We start from the raw sequence: 21529 nt of genomic DNA, 5'->3' as shown, positions 1-21529 counted from the left end.
AAAAGCACAGATCACTTCATCTCTATAGCCATGGACCATGGGCCTATATGACTTCCAGAATCTTCCACCTCAGTCTCAGATGACACAGCCTCCCCCCTTGCCTCCATTGGTGGTATCTAGGGATCACCAGCATTTTTTCAGATTTGGTTTGAGTACCTGAAAGTTTAAAATCGTGTCCAGACTACACAATTTGTGGGAGAGAAAAAATATATAAGTGATATCAGCAGGAGCTTATGCTCTCTGCCAAGCAGGTCTACCCAGAATATTTTTGCGTGATAATTTAGTGCTCATACAAGTCAGGAATGGGGAAGTGCTGGCTTTGCCTGGGGCCCAGTACCTTTCCTTTCCAGAGCAGAATGATGATAAGAACAATGAAGGTGATGATAATGATGGGGATAATGATGAGGATAGCAAACATTGACTGTGTGCCGGGTACTATTTTTAAATGTCTTGATGATAATAATTGGTTATATTTCATAACAACTTTATGAGCTAGGTATTATTATTATCCGGTTTTCAGATGAGAAAACTGAGGCATGTAAAAGTGCCATAACCTGCCCATAGTCACACCGCAAACTAGTAGAGCCAGAATCCAAATTGGGGCATTTTGGACTTGAAAGACAGAAGACCTGGATACAAGTCCGATTCCTAATGCATTTAGACATAGTAAAATCTTAACCACAAGGTCTTATATATTGTATTTAAATTTTTTTTCATAATGATTGATTATGACAGTCAGATAGGAACTAAAACCTATCAAGCTTCTAATTTATGAGTTGTTCCTGGTGGCACAGGACATGCTATCTCATTCAAAAGTCATAATGTAAAGAAATGGAATTGTTCATTGTCATCACTGTTATACAGATGAGGAACTTAGAGAAGCAAAGTTACTAGACTAAGGACAAACAATTTAAAAAGTGATCAAGGGAATATTCAAATCTGGTCTTTCCCAACTCCAAAATGTAGCAGTTTTTGTCTTAAAATGTTAGTTCATTTTACTCCCCCCTCCCACCCACAAAAAAAAAAAGGACAATTTTTATAAGAATTGTACAAGGTTAGAACTGGAACGGACTTTGAAGTTATATTGCATATTCTAATGCCCGCATCCTAGTGATAACATTTCTCCACGTTCCAATTCTAAATCCTTTGCAGAAAAATCTGCTTGGCCCAACTCAGCTTTCCAAGCCGGGCAATAAATGTTGGGCTGTTGATCAATTTATGTAATGACTACTTTTGGGTCATACATCCAGTCTACTTCAATCAGCTTGGAAGGCGATAGAGCAGCAGAGAGGTAATTCGGCTTAGTGTGTTAGGATCCTTGGGTTGCTCGTGAAAGAAAAACACTTCAGACTAGTTTAAACAAAATAGAGACTATTTTGGCTCACAGAATTAGGAATCCAGGATACAACCAGAGTCAGGATACAGGCTGGCAGTATGGGCTACAAAAAGTCATCAGGATATTGTCCCTGGCTCTTGGTTTTGCTCCTTTTTGTTTTGGTTTTATTCTAAGCTGAGATTCTCCATACCGTGGCCATGCTGGCCATGAGCAGTTCCAGCCTACCTACTACCAGTTTACAAAACTATAAGGAAAGGAGCTTCTTACTTCCATAATCTAGCAAAGACCCCAGTTTTCATAAGGGTTGCTTCATGTTCCCATCCTGGAACCAATCCTCGTGTCCAAGAAGATGGAGTGAACAGATGGGCTGAGCCCAGCTTCTCTGTTTACCCCTTGAGCAGCAAGTTGGAAACCCCACCTGAAGCTCTTATCCTGGGAATGAGAAAGGGTGGTCCCCAAGGGATTTTAGCGAAGAAAGAGGAAGGGATTTGGGGTGTGCAAAAACTACACCACGTATACCCAGTACAGTTTAGATATTGCTAGACGGCGGAGTCAGGCAGGCAGTAAATGTAGATAGAGCGTTTTTCAAACACAGAGCAAACCCTCCACATTTCAAAAACTTAGCCCTGGGAAGCTAGCGTAACCCACCCCAAGTGAATCAGCTACTTTGTGATTTTAACCAGATCCCTTGATCATATGTCGTTTGACTCTAAAATATGACTGTGAGCCATATTAAATGATTTTAAATTTCACTACTCATTAAGATCTTCTCATACATTTGGTACAGACCTGCCTCTGAATATTTAACCATGTAGATGGAAAGATAAATATAGTAGCTATGATCTAGTATTTTTTTCCTAACCATATCCTATCAGTTAGATCTTTTCAGAAATCATTGCTGTTTTTTTCATTTCTATTATCAGGATTCTTTGTTTTTGTTTTTGTTTTTGTTTTTGCTTTAGAGCCTTTGCTTCTAATTTTAATCTTAAATGACACAGTTCAGGTCACTACTCACAGGTAAGGTCAAGAGATCAGACTTCTTTAGAGAATGGGTTTTCTCTCTCTCTCTCTCTCTCTCTCTCTCTCTCTCTCTCTCTCTCTCTCTCTCTCTCTCTCTCTCTCTCTCTCTCTCTTTCTCTCTCACTTGTGCACACAGTCTTTAAACTTCAACTTTTCCAAGGCCCGTTAACAAAAGTAGGCCACCAAATGAGGGGAGAAAAGGCCTTGCTAGGTGCACTCTTCTCTATTGGATATTATTCTATTTCTCAGAAAAGGGAGAATTAGAAGAAAGCTATTTCTCTCAATTTTCCATACCACCCGTGGGAATCTAATTCAATTTCCTCTCAAATTTTGTAATGAAAAGTCAAAGTATAGAATAAAGTTTCTGTGGTATATTCTTTTGCACAGATTTGACTTATATTCCTAGTCATAAAGCTATTTATTCAGTCGATTCAACTTTAATCAGACTCTAATATAACCATTTGAAAAAATAGAACCTTTTTAAAGTGGACAAGTATATATATTTAAGAGATCTCAAAAAATTTACCTGACAATCTGACCTGAAGAAGGAATCGTAGTGTCTTATGGCTCTCAGCTCTATAACCAGAGCCTTACTGAGCTCTGTGGCTTTACGGAGCACAAGAGAACTTATGTTTATCTCTATTCTGTTTTTCCTTTTGTCTCAGTTTCTCATAGAAAAAAAGAAGAATTATATTTTTTACTCCAAGAAAGTATATAAAAAATTATTATGGTATCGTTTGCACCAAATTTTAAGTAAAATAAAAATAAGTGAAAAAAAATATTTTACTTATGCGGTTCTACAAAGAGAAAAAAAAAAGAAAACTCTAACTTAGTCATTGCTTACCATAAACCACAGAATGGACAGGTATATATAAAAATAATTTAAATACACCAACAATCTTTATAATTGCTTCTTATATCAGCAATATACTCAGTTGTCAAAAACAGGAAAGCTGATGGTCTTAAATAGGATGGTATAAAAAGATAGTCCAGTTTCATTTTTTTTTGCCTGTATCTGTCCAGTTTTCCAGACACCATTTGTTGAAGTCATATTGTATGTTCTTGCCTCCTTTGTCATAGATTAATTGACCATATAAGTGTGGATTTATTTCTGGGCTCTCTATTCCGTTCCCTTGATCTATATGTCTATTTTTACACTAATGTCATGCTGCTTTGCTTATTATACCCTTGTAGTATAGTCTGTTATCAAGTAGTGGGATACATCCAACTTTGTTCTTTCTCAAGATTACCATGACTATTCAGGATCTTTTATGGTTCCATATACACTTTTGGATTATTTTTTCTAGTTCTCTGAAAAATGCCACTGGTATTTTGATAGGGATTGCATTGAATCTATAAATTGCTTTGGATAGTATGGGCATTTTAATAACGTTAATTCTTCCTATCTACAAGTACAGTATATGCTCCTATTTATTTGTATCTTTTTTGATTTCTTTCTTCAGTGTCTTATAATTTCCCAACTATAGGTCTTTTACCTCATTGGTTAAATTTATTCCTAGGTATTTATTGTATTTTTTATGCAATCGTAAATGGGATTTTTTTAAAATTTCTCTTTCTACTAGTTCATCACTGGTGTATAAAAATGCAACTGACTTCTGAATATGAATTTTGTATCCTGCTACTTTCCTGCATTTAATGATCAGTTCTAATAGTGGAATGTTTTAGTGGAATCTATAGTATTCTATTATAGTATCATGTTATCTGCAACTAATGACCATTTTACTTCTTCTTTTCCAATTTGGATGCTTTTTATTTCTCTTTCTTATCTGATTATTGTAGCTAGGACTTCTAATACTATGTTAAATAAAAGTGGTGAAATGGACATCCTTGTCTTGTTCCTGCTCTTAAGGAAACTGCATTTAGCTTTTCCTTGTTGATTATGATGTTAGCTATAGGTTTGTCAAATATGCTCGTTGTTATGTTGAGGTATGGTCCCTCTGTTCTTACTTTGCTGAGAGTTTTAGCATAAATGAATGCTAGTTTTTGTCAAATGCTCGTTCTGCATCTATTGATATGATCATATAATTTTTATTTTTAGAATTATTAATGTGGTGTATCACATTGATTGATTTGTGGATATTGAACCAACCTTGCATCCGAGGAATAAATCCAACTATCCAAATGATTATGGTGTTTGATCTTTTCAATTATTGCTGAATTTGGTTTGCTAATATTTTGTTGAGGATTTTTGCATCAGTGTTCATAAAAGATATCAGCCTATAGCTTTTTTTTTTTAAATGTATTTGGTTTTAGAATCAAGGTGATGGTGGCCTTATAAAAGTAATTATGAGACCCTCCCTCTTCTTGAATTTTTTGAAATAGTTCGAGAAAAATAGGTGTTAATTCTTCTTTGAATGTTTGATAAAATTTACCAATGTATCCATCCAGTTCAGGACTTCTAGTTTTTTGTTTTTTTTTTTTTTTAAGATATTTTTTATTATTGATGCAATTTTGTTAGTAATTATTGGTTGGGTCAGATTTTCTGTTTCTTCTTGACTCAGTCTTGGGAGATTGTATGTTTCTAGGAATGTAATCATTTCTTCCAGATTGTCCAGTTTGTTGGCATACAATTGCTCATAGTATTTTCTTATTATCCTTTGTATTTCTGTAGAGTCCATAGTTACTTTTCCTCTTTCATTTCTGATTTTATTTATTTTGGTCCTCTCTTTTTTTTTTTCTTGATAAGTCTGGTTAAAGGCTTATCAATTTTTATTATCTTTTGAAAGAACCAGCTCTTGTTTTCATTGATATTCTGTATTGTTTTTCCAGACTCTATTTCATTTATCTCTGCTCCGATTTTTATTATTTCCTTCCTTCTACTCACTCCATTTCATTTGCTGTTCTTTTTCTAGTGCTTTTAAGAGTAAGGATGATTGTTTATTTGAGGGTTTTTTTTTCTTTTTTGCTGTTCCATTTCATTAGTGGTTCCCCTCCGTGTTCTCACTCAAATAATTAAGTGCATGTGGTTCTATTATTATTTGAAAATAAGACAACAAATATTTCCCCAACTGATATCCTGTTTACCCCACCACACACTGTCTTCCTTTTGTCTCCCAATAAGGTAAAGAAATTTAGAATCCTCTCACTCCTCCTTCCTTCAGTGATGCCTTCGAAAGGCCTTTAATTTCCTGTTCTGCTCATCTGCCACCTTCCCGACCCTCAGGTTTTGCGGAGATAGGTTAGGATTTACTGCAGATTCCCTTAACGGTATGTCCCTTCTGTTTTTACTTTTTCTTTTAGCACTTATATTTTATACATTCCCATACAGCCTTACCATATCAACTTGGAATTAATGCGTATGTATATGTGCATGCATGTGTACAAAATGAAAAAATAGTAAGAGAGCACAGGTCGAAGTTTATTGCCTGCCAAAGTTTCCTCTCCTCTTCATTTTCTCCATCTTGGGGTTCTGGTTCTTTCTTTGTAGTCTGATTACAAGCTTTCCTTAAATGTTTTCTTTGGATGGGGTTCCTGAGTGATTGTCTATATGAATTCTTGATAATCCTCAAATATCTTTCCTTCTTCCTTCTTTTTCCTTCCATCTTTCCTTCCCTCTCTGTTCCCCCAACTGATAGGTAAATGGTTTATCTTGCACGTGTGACTCATTATCTTCTAGATCCTAGTGTTGTAGATGAAAAGATTAATGACAATTGGATTGATTTTCTCCTGCAGATAACCTATCCTTTCTGCCTGGAAGTTCATAAGGGCAGACTAGATGCTGTCTGTTTCCTGCAGAGGCATCCAAAGAAATCCTGTCTCTTTCCTGGTGTCCCTATACTCTACCTGACTCAGGACTAGGGAAGACTCAGCTCTTTCAGCCTTTTTTGGCCTATTGTGAAATCAGCCATGTGCAAACAAAACTGCAGTTGACTAAGTGGGCCCGCAGGTCTCTTATCACCAGGCTTTTAGGATCTGAAGCGTTCTGGTCCTCGGCCTTGGAGTCTGATGTACTTTTCTTATTCAGTCCGCATGGGAGAAAGCATCATATCACTTCCCTATGTTAGAATCTCAACAGTACTCAAGGTCTTACACCTGCAGTTCCCAGTAGTAGGAGTGACCAATATCTTGGAGTTCAGAGTGGAAAAGAATTCATCCTCATTCAGGTTATATGGTTCGCTGGGCGTCTTCCCCACGAATGAGGCTGATTTTATGAAGGATCTTATCTCATTGCATTGTAATATTCTGTTTCATAAATATCTCCTCTATTAGACTGTGTATACTTTTAGGGCAAGGATAAATAAACTGCTAGAAACTGATGGTTAATGTTATTTTAGAGTCATAAAATGAAAATAATAGAACTTTGGCAAACGCTCAGGGCTGATATGGGGAGAGGATGATTGATAAATCATGACTAAATTCATATAAACCACTCGATTTCCAGTGGTCTTGCAGGTCATAACTAGTGACTTTCTTTGTTAGATCAAATGGGAATTCACAGTGATTAATTTATAAAACAGAGGTGGTGTTAGCTTATACATATGGCTATGTTCTCATATCTTAAAGTGCCAAAGGTGAAATATGTGATAAACCTTTTTAGTTATAAATTGACAATAAAATGGTCACTTACTTGGGTAAACATAAACTTGGAATAACCTCTCTGTCTAGACAAGTATTGGAGATAATGAGATCTTCCTCTTAATTGAAGATTGTGTGTTTCAACTGGAGGCTCCAAAATATTTTCAAAGCATGGAAGGCAAATTAATTGAAGAATACATAACAAAGTTTTTTGTTCTCAAACATCTTCTATGGCTTAGAAAGAAAAATAATGTAACAATCAGATTGAGAAATAACATGCATTCAACCAATATTATAAAATTCTTCCATTTCTAAATAATACAAAAGAAAATCTACTTTAATATATACGAGATTAATTTAATGCTAAGAAATTTAAATTTGCTAAATTACAATTTTTCTTTTCAAAATTGACCTTTAAGTAGACATCATGGTTATGAGGGTTCTTGAGATAACCCTGTGTTGCTGTAAATTTTCCTCTTAGGACTGCTTTCACTATGTCTCATAGATTTTGGATTTTGTTTTCATTTTCATTTGTCTCTAGGTGTCTTTTGATTCCTTCCTTGATCTCATTGTTAACCTATTCATTTTTTATGCTATTTAGTCTCTATGTATTTGTGTATTTTTTCAATTTTTTTCTTATAATTTTCTAGTTTCATATCATTGTGGCCAGAGGCTTTATATGATTTCACTTTTCTTAAATTTATTGAGACTTATTTTGTGGCCTAACATGTGGTCTATCCTGGAAAATGTTCCATGAGCACTTGAGAGGAATGTATATTCTGCTTTAGGGTGAAATGCTCTAAAAATATCAATTAAATCTATCTGGTCTAGTATGTTATTTAAGGCCACTGTTTCCTTGTTGATTTTCTGTCTGGAAGATCTGTCTTTTGGTCTCAATGGGAGTTAAAGACCCTTGCTATGACTGTATTACTGTTGATCTCTGCCTTTGTGTCAATATTTGCTTTATATGTGTAAATGCTCCTATGTTGGGTACATATATATTTATAGAGTTATGCCCTCTTGTTGGATTGATCCCTTTATCATTATGTAATGTCCTTACTTGTCTCTTATTATATCCTTTGTTTTAAAGTCTTTTTTGTCTGATATAAGTATTGTTACCCCAGGTTTTTTTATTTTCCATTTGCATGAAATATCTTTTTTAAATTCCTTTACTGTCAGTTTGTATCTGTTTTTGATCTGAAGTAGGTCTCTTGTAGATAGCATATGTTTGAGTCTTGTATGTCTTGTAGGCAGCATATGTATGAGTCATTCAGCTACCCTCTGTCTTTTGATTGGAGTATTTAATTCATTACATTTAAAATGGTTATTGATAGGTACATAGTTATTGTCATTTTATTATTCATGTTATGATTTTTAATTCTCCCTTGTTCTTCTTAAAGAAGTCCCTTTAACATTTCTTGTAATGCTAGCTTGTAGGTGATAAATTCCTTTAGCATTTTCCTGTCTGGGAAGCTTTTTACCATCAATTTTAATTGGTAACCTTGTTGAGTAGAGTAAGCTCGGTTGTAGGTTCTTGGTTTTCATCTCTTTGTATAGTTCATGCCAATCTCTTCTGGCCTGCGAATTTTCTGTTGAGAAATCAGCTGACATTCTTATGGGGGCTCCCTTGTAAGTAACTACCTGCCTTTCTCTTGCTGCTTTTAGGGTTCTCTCTTTGTCTATATCTTTGACATTTTAATTAGGATGTGTCTTGGTGTGGGCCTGTGTGGGTTCCTCTTGATTGGGACTCTGTGCTTCCTGCACTAGAATGTCTATTTCCTCCACTAGGTTAGGGAAGTTTTCTGTCATTATTTCTTGACATGGGTTTTCAATCCCTTGGTCTTACTTTTATCCTTCTGATACTCCTATGATGTGAATGTTGTTGCACTTTATGTTGTCCCAGAGGTCTCTTAAACTTTCTTCTTTTTTTTAATTCTTTTTTTTTCTTTTTGCTATTTTGGGCATTTACTGCTACCTTGTCTTTCAAATAGCTGGTTTGATCCTCTGCTTCAACTAATCTACTGTTGATTCCTTCTAGTGTATTCTTAATTTCAGTTATCGTATTCTTCATTTCTGACTGGTTCTTTTTTATGATTTCTATATCCTTTTTTATGCTTGCTATCTCTTTGTTGAAGTCCTCACTGAGCTTGTTTATTCTTCCCCTAAGTTCATTGAGCATCCTTATGGCCAGTGTTTTAAACTCTAGACATGATAGGTTGCTTGCCTCCATTTTGTTTACTTCTTTTTCTGGAGTCTTCTCCTATTGTTTCATTTGCAAATGTTTCTCTTTTTTTCTCATTTTAGTTGCCTCTCTGTGTTTGTTTCTATGAATTAGGTAGATTTGTTATGTCTCCCAGCCTTGGTCAGGTGGCCTTATATAGTAGTTGCCCAGTGGCACAATTTCCCTGATCACCTGTGCCAGGAGCTCCAGTGGTGTCCCTTGTGTGGGTCGTGTGTGCTCTCCTGTTGTAGCTAAGCCTTGACTGCTGTTAGCATGTCAGTGGATGTGACTAAATCTTGGGCTATGGGGATTGGCCATGCCCACAAGTTATAAGCTGCTGTGTGGAGGCTGATGCTACAGAGCAGGATTCACTCCAGCAGGCCCATGTGCCTGTTGAGACTGCCCTTTGGATGTGCCACTTATGGGGCCAATCAGGTGGTACTCTGCTTTGGCCTATGCCAGTCTCCAGGTGTGTTGGTTCTGGGGCCCCTTGGAGGGGGTTCCCATGCAGGCCGAGGTTGGCCACTACCTGTGACCACCTGTGACCACGTAGTAGGAGCTACAAAGTGATCTGTGGGTGGGTGGTCATTGCCTATGCTGGACCTGGACACAAATGGGAGAAGCCATGCTGTAAGCTGAGGCCAGCAGCCACCAGTACGGGGCCTGGGTCAACTCAGCAAAAAGCCCAGGGCACCGCAAGGCCTGAGGCTACCTGCTGGCCACACAGAAGTCTCAGCAGCTGAAAGGGCATTTGGGTAGTACCTGAGATGGACGGGTGGGGACTAAGGAAGTCAACGAGGAAAAGGGTTATTTTAAGTATTATGTAAAAGAACCAGCAAGTAAGCGAATTGTGTAATCTGATGCTTCAGTATGGGTAAGTTTTGGGTTTCAGCTAAAGTTTAAATGGAATTTTTAGAAGGTTTTAAATTGCCATAAGAATCTCTAAGTCATTTATTGTTTAAATACATGAGAAGGCTTTCTGGTCCTTGTTCCATCTTTTTTTGGAGCAAACCAATTGCCTCATAAATTTAAAAAAGATCGCAAGATCCCAGTGTCTGTGAAGAACTGATCAAGATCTCAGTTTCTGTTTTCACATTCCCAGTGAAAACTGTGTAACTGTACATTCCTCTGTTTAAAAAAAAGAAAGAAAGAAAGAAAGTCCTATACCACTCGGTTTTCAAAAATAAACGTTCCAAGAAGAACGCTCAGGAGAGCGAAGCCCCATCAACCAGGGTCCATATTAGGTTCTCAGTATATTGTGAAAGAATGAGCTCAAGAGTCGTAGGAAACCTGCCCTCTAGGTTGCAGGATGGCTTCACAGGGTCTTCATGTTCCTTCTCCCATGTGTGCCTCTCCAATAAGACAGGACTCCCAGCCAAAGTTGGATGTCTTTGTTGGTCTGCTAGTGTGTTAGCTTCCAAAACTTTATGTTAAAAGCTGATATCTATTTCATATTAAACTTTAGCCATTGCACAGTCGATAAAAATACATCTTCTGAGAATATTTTTGCTTACCAGGACTAACTACCATTAAGGTCCAGGTTTTATTAATGAAGAAACAGCAGAAGAATGTTGTGAAGATCAGAACCCTCTCTTTTCTCATGGGATTAGGATCAGACCAGACCCATTTGATATTTGAAGATGCTGTCTTTTACTGTAAGATTATGCTTGATAATAGTAATAGTTACCTTTATTAAGTGTTTACTATATTCCAGGTGCTGTGTTCAGATATACATTCAGATGTGTGTAAGAGAGATTCGTGTTAACAATGCCTTAAGCAGAAGAGAAGTTTATTTCTCTCTCCTTGTAGTCAGAAGGTAGGTGCTCTGGGACCGGTGTGTGACTCTGCTCCACATACCTGCCTCGGCTCACCTTTCCCTGACTGCGGTGGAGGTTGTCCCAAGGCCCAGGTTCCACCATCTGTGGTCACAAACATAGTCCATGTAGTCCAAGATGGCTCTACACCATGTTCGTGTTCCAGGAGAAATGGAGGAAGGTGTGCAGACCCCACAGAGGTGTCTCTACACCACTCCTGCTGATATTCCATTGGTTGGAATGTGGCCACATGGCCACACCTGGCAGGAGTAGGTGCTGGGAAATGTAGTCTTTAAACATGTGACCATGTGCCCAGCCAAACCTGTACTGGTGTGGAAAACAAAAGAATGCATCAATTAGCAGTCTCCGCCTCATTGTACTGTATCATGAAATGCTCCCAATAACCCTAAGGCAGGTATTTTATTATCCTCAGGTTACAGAGGAGTAAACTGAGCTTAAGGAACTCACCTAAATTACCTGATAGAGCCAGACTGCATGACCCCAGGGCCCAAGCTCTTATCCATTGTTTTCTGTTGTCTCTTTTGGTTAATTACCATATATATTTTTTAGTTGTTTTATTATTTAGCTAATGTGCAATTCAATGGGTTTTAGTATATATTCAAAAGCTGTGCAGCCATCACCACTCTTGAATTCCTGAATATTATCATCAAAGAAAAGAAAGCTCTATCCATGAGTCACTCCCTGTTCGCCTCTTTCCCAGCTCCTGCCAGTCATTCATTGGCTTTCCGTCTGTATAGATTTGTCAGTTCAGGGTATTTCATATCAATAAAAACATAATATGTGGCCTTTTCTGTCTAGCTTCTTTGACTTAGCATAATGCTTTTAAGGTTTATCCATGCTGTATCATGTACCATACTTCGTTATTTTTTTCCCAAATAATATTCCCATGTATGGATGTACTATATTTTGTTATCCATTTATCAGTTGATAGATATTTGTGCTGTTTTTACTTTTTGGCTACTATGATAAGATGTTATGAACATCGGTGTACAAGTTTTGGTGCGGACACATTTTTCATTCTCTTAGATAAATACCTAGGAGTGGAATTGTTGGGTTACATGGTAACTCAATTGTGGCAGTCACTGTAGTAACTGTAGAAATTATAATAATGGAAACTAACATTTATTAAGAAGTTTGTGTCAGGTGCTCTCCTGGGGGTACACATGCATTGTCTCATTCAGTCTCCAAAGCTGTCATTTGAAACATATCCATTTGTTACCTCTGTTTCATAGATGAGGCAGCTGAAGCCACCACACTTAGAAAGACAGCATGCCCTCTGCAGTGGTAAAAGCAGAGTTCTGGAAATGTGCCGCCCACGATCTGAATCCCGGCTCCGTCCCATACTAGCTCAGAGACAAGGGTTTCTTAAACCCTCAATATTCAAATGCATCATCTATAATTATTAGTGCCAATCTCATGGGATTATTGTGAGGTTGTACAAAATAATGTGTGAAATATGCCAAAAAAGCACTTAGCACAATGCCAGGTGCTTGGCAGTATTCAGTCAAAGTTCTGTTTATTTGTTTGCTAAGTCACTCATCCATGGCCTCACAGCAAGTAAGTGGTAAAGGTGGGGTTTGTACCCAGGTTGTCTGATTCCAACATAGTAACTCATAATCTCTAAATTATATTGATGCCAGTCTCCTATTTCAAATAACGTGTTGAGGTGGAAACCAAGATTTCATGTGTTGACATGAAAAGCGAAAGGTAGAGGAGCTGCAGAGGCTGAAAAAGTAGGCGAAAGGCATTTTATAATTTATCACTTTTCAGAAAAGACCTCTACAAAGCTCCACTATTTATGCTAACTGGCTTTCTAAAAGCTTCTGTGTATCTAGTACCAATCCAAGCCGGGGGGTGCAACTGGAGGCTGACCCAGGTTTTGTGGTGCCTGAAATTTATACCTTCGCTGGGGGGTGCTCATTAAGGAAAAACCTTCATTAATTAAAAATATATAATATCTTATTTGTGAAAATTATGCAGAAGCATACGACTATGTGAGCACATTGCTAGGATCTCCCTTAAAGTTTTGGAAGAGCTGCAATGCCCAAATGTCATTCGTCTGCCTCATGGCGCATCCTTTTCTGGTTCAAAAGTGGTCAAAAACCCCTGATCTATGAGGTGGCGAGTCTGGCTTCCCTTCCTGTTTTGCTTCAGAAAGGGCCAGTTTCAAACTTTGTCTCAGGACCTCTGAAACATTAGTAATAGACTAATATACAGCCCTCTAATTCACAGGAAATTCTGGTGATAACATGCTACCCAGAATAAATATATTAAATTACATAATTTAAGAAAACAGGCAGACTGTATGGTTTTTTTCATACCTACTGGCAGGTGGCACCGATCTAAATGTTGGAACCTTTTTTATAAGCGAGATTAAATTGACTCACGACAGCTGGTCACTAAAATGCAGGAAGTACAGACCTCATTGAAAGCTAGACATACTGGTTTTCACTGTTTGCATCACAGATTAGAGCTCTCTTTTTTTAAAGTCTGTCTTAGCAATGCTCTTATTTGACAGTATGTGCAGTTTGTCACCTACGCACAAGTGGATCTTCGAGGTACAAGCAAGTCAATTAGTTCTATCTGCAGTATCATGGTGTGAGTTTCATTGTGTGCAAACAGAATTGGCGAATAGGCTTAACTCTCCAGAACATTGGATATTCATTTCACTGCTAGTGAAGTCTGTTAGGTCTCCACTTGTATAGTTCCTCCCCTGCCTAATATGATGGTAGATGTGGGAGCTGGGTGGTCATGGAAATGGATATTGAATCTGTCAGAGACAAGTAGATGTCACAGAACTCTGCCCTCTACCCCGTCGCAAGGCTGGAGGTCATAACACCAGGAATTGAGAGCAATCTCCCGGCATACGAAATCCATTTTTTTTCTCCATCGGAGGAAAAACCACTATGGCAGGGGCTCTAAATAAAGAATTTTAGCATCTGATTGGAATGGGGTGACGATAATAAACTGAGCTGTAAGAAATGAAGTCATTTCCAAATACAGGCCCCTGTTGGGGGGCCTCAGTGTCCACTTTCACATGCTCAGCCTGGCACAGCAATTGTCGCAATGACTGAGCTAAGTCAGCAGATTTACTGCTGGAGAAGTCACAGTTTTCACCATTAGCTGAGAACACTCTGCCAGACTTCAGCTGAACCAGGGCGGTCGTCTTTGCGTGAGATGTAGAAGCTAACAAATGCACATTCTCAGATGATTATGCTACACAAATACTTGGGTTTTCCTCTCCTCGAAGCTATGTTCTCCTGGGTCCTTCACGCATATTTTAAAGGATAGCTCTTATATTAGGTTTCAGACATTTGGCAAATCCTCTGCAGTTTAAATTAAATTGGATTTACGAGGTCTCCCAAATTTTAGAGAATTCTCTTTGCCCATTATAAAGTTAGTTATGAAAATCAATGATGAGGGCATGTGGCAGTGTTTAGCACACATCACAAAGTGTTTGATTTAGGACGATGCCAATTAATCCTGTTTTTAGTTCATTGGTGTGTTAGACATAGTAGAACAGACTCATGAAGTTCCTACTTTCAGAGAGCTTACTCGTTTGTTAGTCATTTGTTTATTCATCACACAGTTTTAAAGTACATATTATGTGCCAAGCACCTCAGCACATGCTAGGGCTGTTTCAGTAAATAAAGTAGACATGACCACTGCTCCCAGGAAGATGACAGAAGAATAAGCAATTACAGTACAGCTTATGTCTATAGCAGAGACAGTATGGGCTTTATCATGTGACTGGCCTTGCCTAGAGTCAGAGGAGCACATAGGAAAGGCCTTCTGGTGGGAGAAAGAGAGAGATTTCAAAGGGACTTGTAGGCCATGTTAAAGAGCTTGGATTTTATTCTATGAATAATGGTAAATCTTTCAATGGTTCTAAACCAGGATGACGGAAATATTTTTGTGTAAATGATTATTTTGAGTATTGTGTTAAGAATGGGCTATAGAAGGGCATGACTGGAGGCAGTAAGGTCATTTAGAAGTCATTGTAATAAACTGAAGATGGTGATGATCTCAACTAGGGAAGCGGCAATGGCTAGAACTGTGTGTTTGATAGCTATGAAGGAGGAAGAATCTCAGAACTTGGTGAGAGGCTGAGATGTGATGGGAAAGGTGGAGATAGGCATCATTCTTGGCCAACTAACTGGAATGTGATGCAATTCACTGAGCCAGAAACCACAGAAGTAGTGGGTGGGAGGGGAGCCAAAGAATTTAGTTTAGGGCATGTTGAGTTTGACATGCTCAAGAGAGAGATTCATAATGGAGAACCAGGACTTATAAAACATGTTGATCAGGTAATCTTCACCTGAGGATAACAGAGAGAGGAAGTTCTATGGATCCCTATGGGAAACAGAATCTCTGAATATCCTAAAATGTTTTCAAATGTTTGAGCTTATTTTGCATATGTTTGTTTATTCTGGAGGCAAAAGGATGCGAGTTTGCTTTAAAATTTCTATAACTTAAAGGTAGTTAAAACCACAGAGGAAATTAAAGGGACAACCTGGATGAGAGTGCCCCAGGAGAGTCACTTAGGCTGACTGTGCTGGGCCTGAACCCAAAGAACAGCACATGAAGAGAACACACAGGAGACGAGGGTTCTGGAGGTGACCTTGGGAATCCAGCAGGCAGAGAATGTCAATGTAAAGGGAGTGGTCCACAGAGTCAAACGTCTCTGGAGGTCAAATTAGACAAGAAGAAGTACCCAAGAGATTTTTAGTGAGATGGTTGCGAATGACCCTGGCAAGAGAGGCTGTGGTTAGTTGGAAAGAGTGAGTGAGTGCGAGATGAGAAAATGGAGATGGCAAGTGTAGCAAACTCAAGAAGGGTGAGGAGAGTGTTAAAGAGGTAACTGGAAAAGAAGACCAGGGTATAAAGTGCATATCCTCCCTCCCTTAAAATGAGGCAGATTTATGGGACGAGTAAAAAATTGTAAAGCTCAAAGAGCCAACCAACCAAACCAAACACATAGAAGCATTTAAGGAAATCAGAATGGTAGAAATCAAGATGTCTACAGTAGACACGATAGATATCAAGGAAGAGTTATGAATTGAGTTGAGACTTGAAAGATTAATAAGCTTTTGGGCAAGTAGAGAGGAACTATTAACTGGAAGAGATCTGAGAAAAATAAGATAAACATTCATCTATTCTTCTTTCACCTTTTTTTGTTAGTCAAAGAATATTTTCTCAGTGAATATAAAGCCTTTCCAGTGAAAATTGCCTATAACTCAGAGAGTGACTACAGGTATGAAAGTCTTAATAGTTATAAGAAATATAATCCAATTTATAATTACTACTTGCATTCTTTGTCTTCACACATGGAACCGGCGTTTATTCTTTGGGGTCACACTGTTCATTTCCTCATTTGGAATTTTTAACACCAGAGTGGGTGATAAATCAGTATGAGCTGGTGGTTCTATCACTTAGATTTCTAACATCTTCAATATATATAAAACATACCCGTAAATAAAGGTGCTAATGTTGGAAGAAGAGAGATCCTTTAATTAGCAACTTAGCACAAGTAACTCCCTGCATATAGGAGATTGTTATAAGACCTAACTCATAATTAAACACAGTCTATTTCATTTAACTGAATGATTTTTTTTCTTTTTAAAAGATTATACAAATGTTAATTTTTAAAGGTTTGGTTTATTTGTCTAAATTGAGTAGGTATTGTTGAAATAGTAACCTTCTAGCTTATCGCAATTTATAAACTATACAGAGGGCAAGATGTACCTACACATCTTATAAATTATAGTAGACCCCAGAGGAAGCTGAAGCTTAGTCTTATCTAAGAAGGATTAAGTGTGTGGCATTTTTTAGGGGCTATATCTTTTGGTTAGAAGAGAACCCAGCAGGTCCCAGTATTAGCCTCAGTCTTCCCTTCGCCTCTTTGCCATAAGTATGGGTCAGTTGTCCAAACAGATCATCAGTGCACAAGAGAGAAACTTGGATGTGACTGTACAGACGTTATGGAAACCAGTTGTTAAAAGAATCTTATTTTCCCACCTATGAAGTATTGTTACTTTTCCTAACTCATGACATCTGCCACAAAGGAAAACAAATGTAAAACACTGCCATATTTCTTTGTCTTTATGAAACTTCGCTTTCTGTATTTTTGTTCTAGTTTCTCGAAGAGACCAGACTAGTTTTAAAATGCACACATGCACACAGACACACAGACACACACACACACACACACACACACACACACACACACACACACACACATACATGACATTTTCAGGTTCTGATTCTGACAGATCTTCGTCCATTACCCCCTGGGCTGGGCGTCTGGGTTCTCTCCTTCGTGTGGAGACATCTCTTGCCTTATATATTGTTCTGACCCTGTGTCATCGTCATCCTTGTCAATCTAGGTTTTACTTCTCCAGGGGATGAGGCTCATGCTTGGAGCATTATAGTTTATAACCTGCTACCTCAGCAAATATCAAGTTGGCCTTTGAAATTTTACAGTCAGAGACTTTGGATATGGGAATGTGTTTTTGTAGAAATTGAATATTCCACTGTTGCTTCTCATATATCACAGCTTTATTCATGGGCGCCAAAGGCAAGGCCTTTGCTAATGACCTCCAACCCCTGTCACATGTAGATTTTTATTTTCTAGGATTCTAAGCATCTTTCTTTCTGAGCCATTTGAGCCATATCTGAGAGATCTTTATGATTGCATTATTTGTCATGAGTGGAGAATCTGAGGATGACTCAGGCTGGTTAAAGAAACCTCGGTGGATAAACTCTTCTGATCTGAGGAAATTTTAGGAACAAGAACAGTGGATTATAACCTCTTGGGGTCTATAGAATAAATCTGAATGACAACATGTCTCAGTGGTTATTTTTGACTTTAAACGCATAATAAGAATTGTCCTTGTGAATTAAGGAAAAACAGAAGATGACACTATTCTTCAAACCCACAGGAAATTGTCAAAGATTTGATAATATGACAGAAGACCCTCTCACTATGGCAATATTTTGGATACTTATTGGGAAACCCTTGATTTCAGAGCACAGTTTGTCTTCGGGGAGCTTCAGGCCCCCACTGAACCAACTGGTGGCTGTTAGGAGCCCTCACCCCCAATTAGAGGGTACCTATTGGAAAGATTCTGAGGGCGGGGCTACAAATCAACATTTTACCCAGAGCCTCTGTGTAGCACGCAGGCCCTGGAGGGCCTGAGAGCCACAACCCTAGGAGATAGATGAGTAAAAACCTTCATGATCGCCAAGACCAACTTGACTTATGATGAACTCTTGTCTCTCCTCTGCCTAGGTGCAAATGTAACCTCCATGCCACTGTGTGTGTGTATGACAACAGCAAATTGACCTGTGAATGTGAGCACAACACTACAGGTCCAGACTGTGGGAAATGCAAGAAGAATTATCAGGGCCGACCTTGGAGCCCAGGCTCGTATCTCCCCATCCCCAAAGGCACTGCAAATACCTGTGAGTAACTTCGCTCTTAACACCGTATTTTGTGCACAATGAGCTGATAGTTCCTCTCAATTTCACTTGTGATTATGCTTTTACTCCCATTCCTCTTGTTCCATTCCTCTTCAAAATGGACCTAAAGCTTTTAATCCCCATTTTACCGCTTGTAAGCACATTTTAGCACTCAGATCATCTGTTAAATTCACTCTTCCAACCTTCAAATCTCTTGGGAAATGATGTAAGTCACAGAAGGAATTTTTTCTAAGTGGAAGAAACAGGAGGTGCTTCCCCCCAAAATTAGTTTCCTGTTAAAATAACAAAAACATGTAAAACTCTCAACCCTAACTTAATTTTAACCATAAACAACTTCCAAAAATTATGTGTTTACAATTCCGTTTCTCTTACTGGTTATCCTGAGAAATGCTTTGTCCAGAAGGTACTTCCCTGTCCAATTTTAGCTACTGCCTGACTTGTCCAGTGAAATAATTGGCTTTTTCTAAATTCTAACAGTTGAGGTCATGCCTGGCCTGGCTCTTGTTAGTAGAGGCCACCTTTACATAAAGAGCATGACTGTAGGTGTGTGGGGACCCGTTTGAGAAAAGGGATGCTTGTGTGCATGTGAAGGGGGCACAGGCATCATCTGTGTTTACAGGAACTGTGAGAAATGCCCCATTACCACTCATGTGTGAGCTCCACTGAGGTCCCTAAGCATCCATTAAGGAAATACGCTTTGACGAACTCAAGGAGAGAAGTCACTACTTCCAGAATGAATTGCCCAATTTCATGGATGGACTGATTAGCCACTTGCAAAAGCCCCAGGTTTGCCCTCTTCCAAAAGTAGAGAAGGGGAGAAGTTGAGAATATACCCATCCAAGTGAGAAGTACCAGAAAGAGCAGGACAGTGAGCAGCAGGAGAACAAGAACTTGAAAAGCCACTGGCTCCGTGCAAGGTGAAAAATGTTATCAAGGGACTTCGAAGAAGCAACTGTGAGAAACCACAGCCTAAAAAATAATATCACAAGAACCAGGACCTTATAAGGTTAAGTGTAAGAGTAATGAACCAAGTAACAGGCTGGGAAGGGTGGGGGCGTGGAATTATGATAACATTTCTATGAAGCAGAAAAAAAAAAAACCTCTTATTTTAAGGGTATTTAGTTTCTTTCTGTGTTAAAGAAAAAACTGACAATCTAGCTCCTAAAATTAATACATAAAGCTCTGCTGGGCAGAAATGTTGATTTTTCAAGGCAATTTTATTCACAGAGACTCTCTGGGCTTTCCCAAATTGTTGTAGGCCATCACTCATGAATTCAGAAGGAATCTCATGAGGTTATTTGTTGTGATACCCCGTGGCCAGCTACCTAAGAATCCCTCTCACCATAGCTGTCAAATTGAGTTTAAAAGTTTTCCAAAATGAAAATGGCTCAGACTTTATTTTCAATGTCAGTGCCTCTTTAGTGGGACAGGGTAGAAGAGAGTGACAGACACTGGCTGGCATTCTGGCTCGTCCTCAGGGCAGGCCAGCTTGTCAAGGCTGCGAGAATGGCAGCTGGGGTTCTCTGCCATTGAAGGCACTGGCTTCCATTCTAACATAGCCCTGTTCTTCTATCCATAACTATGCCTCAAAGTCTCGTTTAGTTCAAGACATGTTCGCCGGGAGAACTTCTCGTACCAGCCAAGCTTTTTTTCACTGAAATGGATTTCTTGTTATGTTCTCCATGGAAATGACTTATAGACCCTTAATCTTTTGCATATTGTGGATCGCCAGTTCACTCTCCGGCTGAAGGCATGCAGCCTCTCTCAGTTTTCCTTGTGGATTTCACCGTGCATCCAACCCTTTAGTGTTTCACTGGCCTTCTCGAGACGTCAGACTGGACTCTATCACAGTTTAAATAGTAAGGTAACAGATGGGCACAATGGTCAGGGAGGTTCAAGTCAATGTTTTGATTCTTAATATGGCAGAAATTAGACTAAAGTTTTTAAAGATTATCTGCAATGGTCCAGTCTTGCAATGGAAGAATCCTAAAATGGAACAAATCTCTTAAACTCAATCCCTGATACATCAGACTGTACTTTTGAATTTCCAAGGATGGAAGTGAGCCATTTAGTGGTCTCATACACAGGTTCCAGATAAAAATGCCAGTTCATCTACTCCCTAGCTGTGGGACCTTAAAAAAGTAGACTACGCTCTCTAATACTCAGTTTGCCACCTGTAATGTGCAGATAATAGCAGTTCTTACCTCGTAGTGATTTTGAGAGAATTGAATAAGCTAATGCATGTAAAAGTATTTAGCATAACACTCATCACAAAATAAGCACTCAGAAATAATTTTATTTTTTGGATTCTTTTCACAAGGCAGACTTGTCACTTATCAGACAATTTTAATTATTATAAAACCTATTTTTAATATTGAATGTCTTCTAATGTTCAACCATTTTTCTTCTTTTTAAGTAGTAAAAGGACCATATTGACCCCATTTTTTTTTCTCCAGGTTAATATCATTACCTCCATTTTTCATATAATAAGATTTTCATGTCTCTTACCTGGTTGCTGGCCCTGGAAATTCTTTGAATTTTAGTGTGGGAAGCACAGGACTTCTAGCACTGTTAGGACTCATATTGGTTTTTTTATACACATGCACGTGCGCGCACGCGCGCGCACACACACACACACACACACCCCTCTGGCGAATTACCAGTCAGTTATTTAAGAGGGACACTTAGGCTGTGCCATATCCTAATGCAAGAACACAAAACCTAGAAGGAAAAGAGGAGTCCTGCAATCTCTGATCCCTCAACATCAACTCTTTAGTAGCCTAGAAATGCCACCTCTACTGGAGAATCTCTGGATTCAGCAGAGTCTCAAGCAGCCAGGAGGAATTTTGAAGAGGAAAGTCAGTTCCTGCCCAATCTTCGCAAAAGAACTAAAAGGCTTTCATTAACCCAGGAAATGATAAGATCTCCTTTCAAAGGCACTCAGCCCATCACTCAGAGGTACCCTAAAGTGGGAACTTGCTGGGAATCTTGTGGCTTTGGAAGTCCTGGTTTTGGAGCACCTCCAAGACCACTTTTATATAGAGCATGTAGAGCCAGGAGAGTACACAGCCCCCACACTCTAAAATACAGCCACCCCAG

At 38.6% G+C, this 21529-nt stretch overlaps 1 protein-coding gene across 3 annotated transcripts in view; it reads left to right on the top strand.

Annotated features, from left to right (window-relative positions):
* NTNG1 (netrin G1) overlaps positions 1-21529 on the top strand; it is a 278672-nt gene that overhangs the window by 180563 nt on the left and 76580 nt on the right. For all 3 annotated transcript variants that reach the window (XM_016159798.2, XM_016159796.2, XM_016159797.2), the window contains exon 4: positions 18240-18412. In XM_016159798.2, the coding sequence (XP_016015284.1) occupies positions 18240-18412 (173 nt within the window). The remainder of the gene's footprint in view (positions 1-18239; positions 18413-21529) is intronic.

Source organism: Rousettus aegyptiacus, unplaced genomic scaffold (assembly GCF_014176215.1).
Source record: "Rousettus aegyptiacus isolate mRouAeg1 unplaced genomic scaffold, mRouAeg1.p scaffold_m13_p_17, whole genome shotgun sequence".
In the NCBI taxonomy this organism is placed as follows: domain Eukaryota; kingdom Metazoa; phylum Chordata; class Mammalia; order Chiroptera; family Pteropodidae; genus Rousettus; species Rousettus aegyptiacus.
Note: the sequence above shows the minus strand (reverse complement) of the source record. Positions and strands in the feature narration are given on the sequence as shown.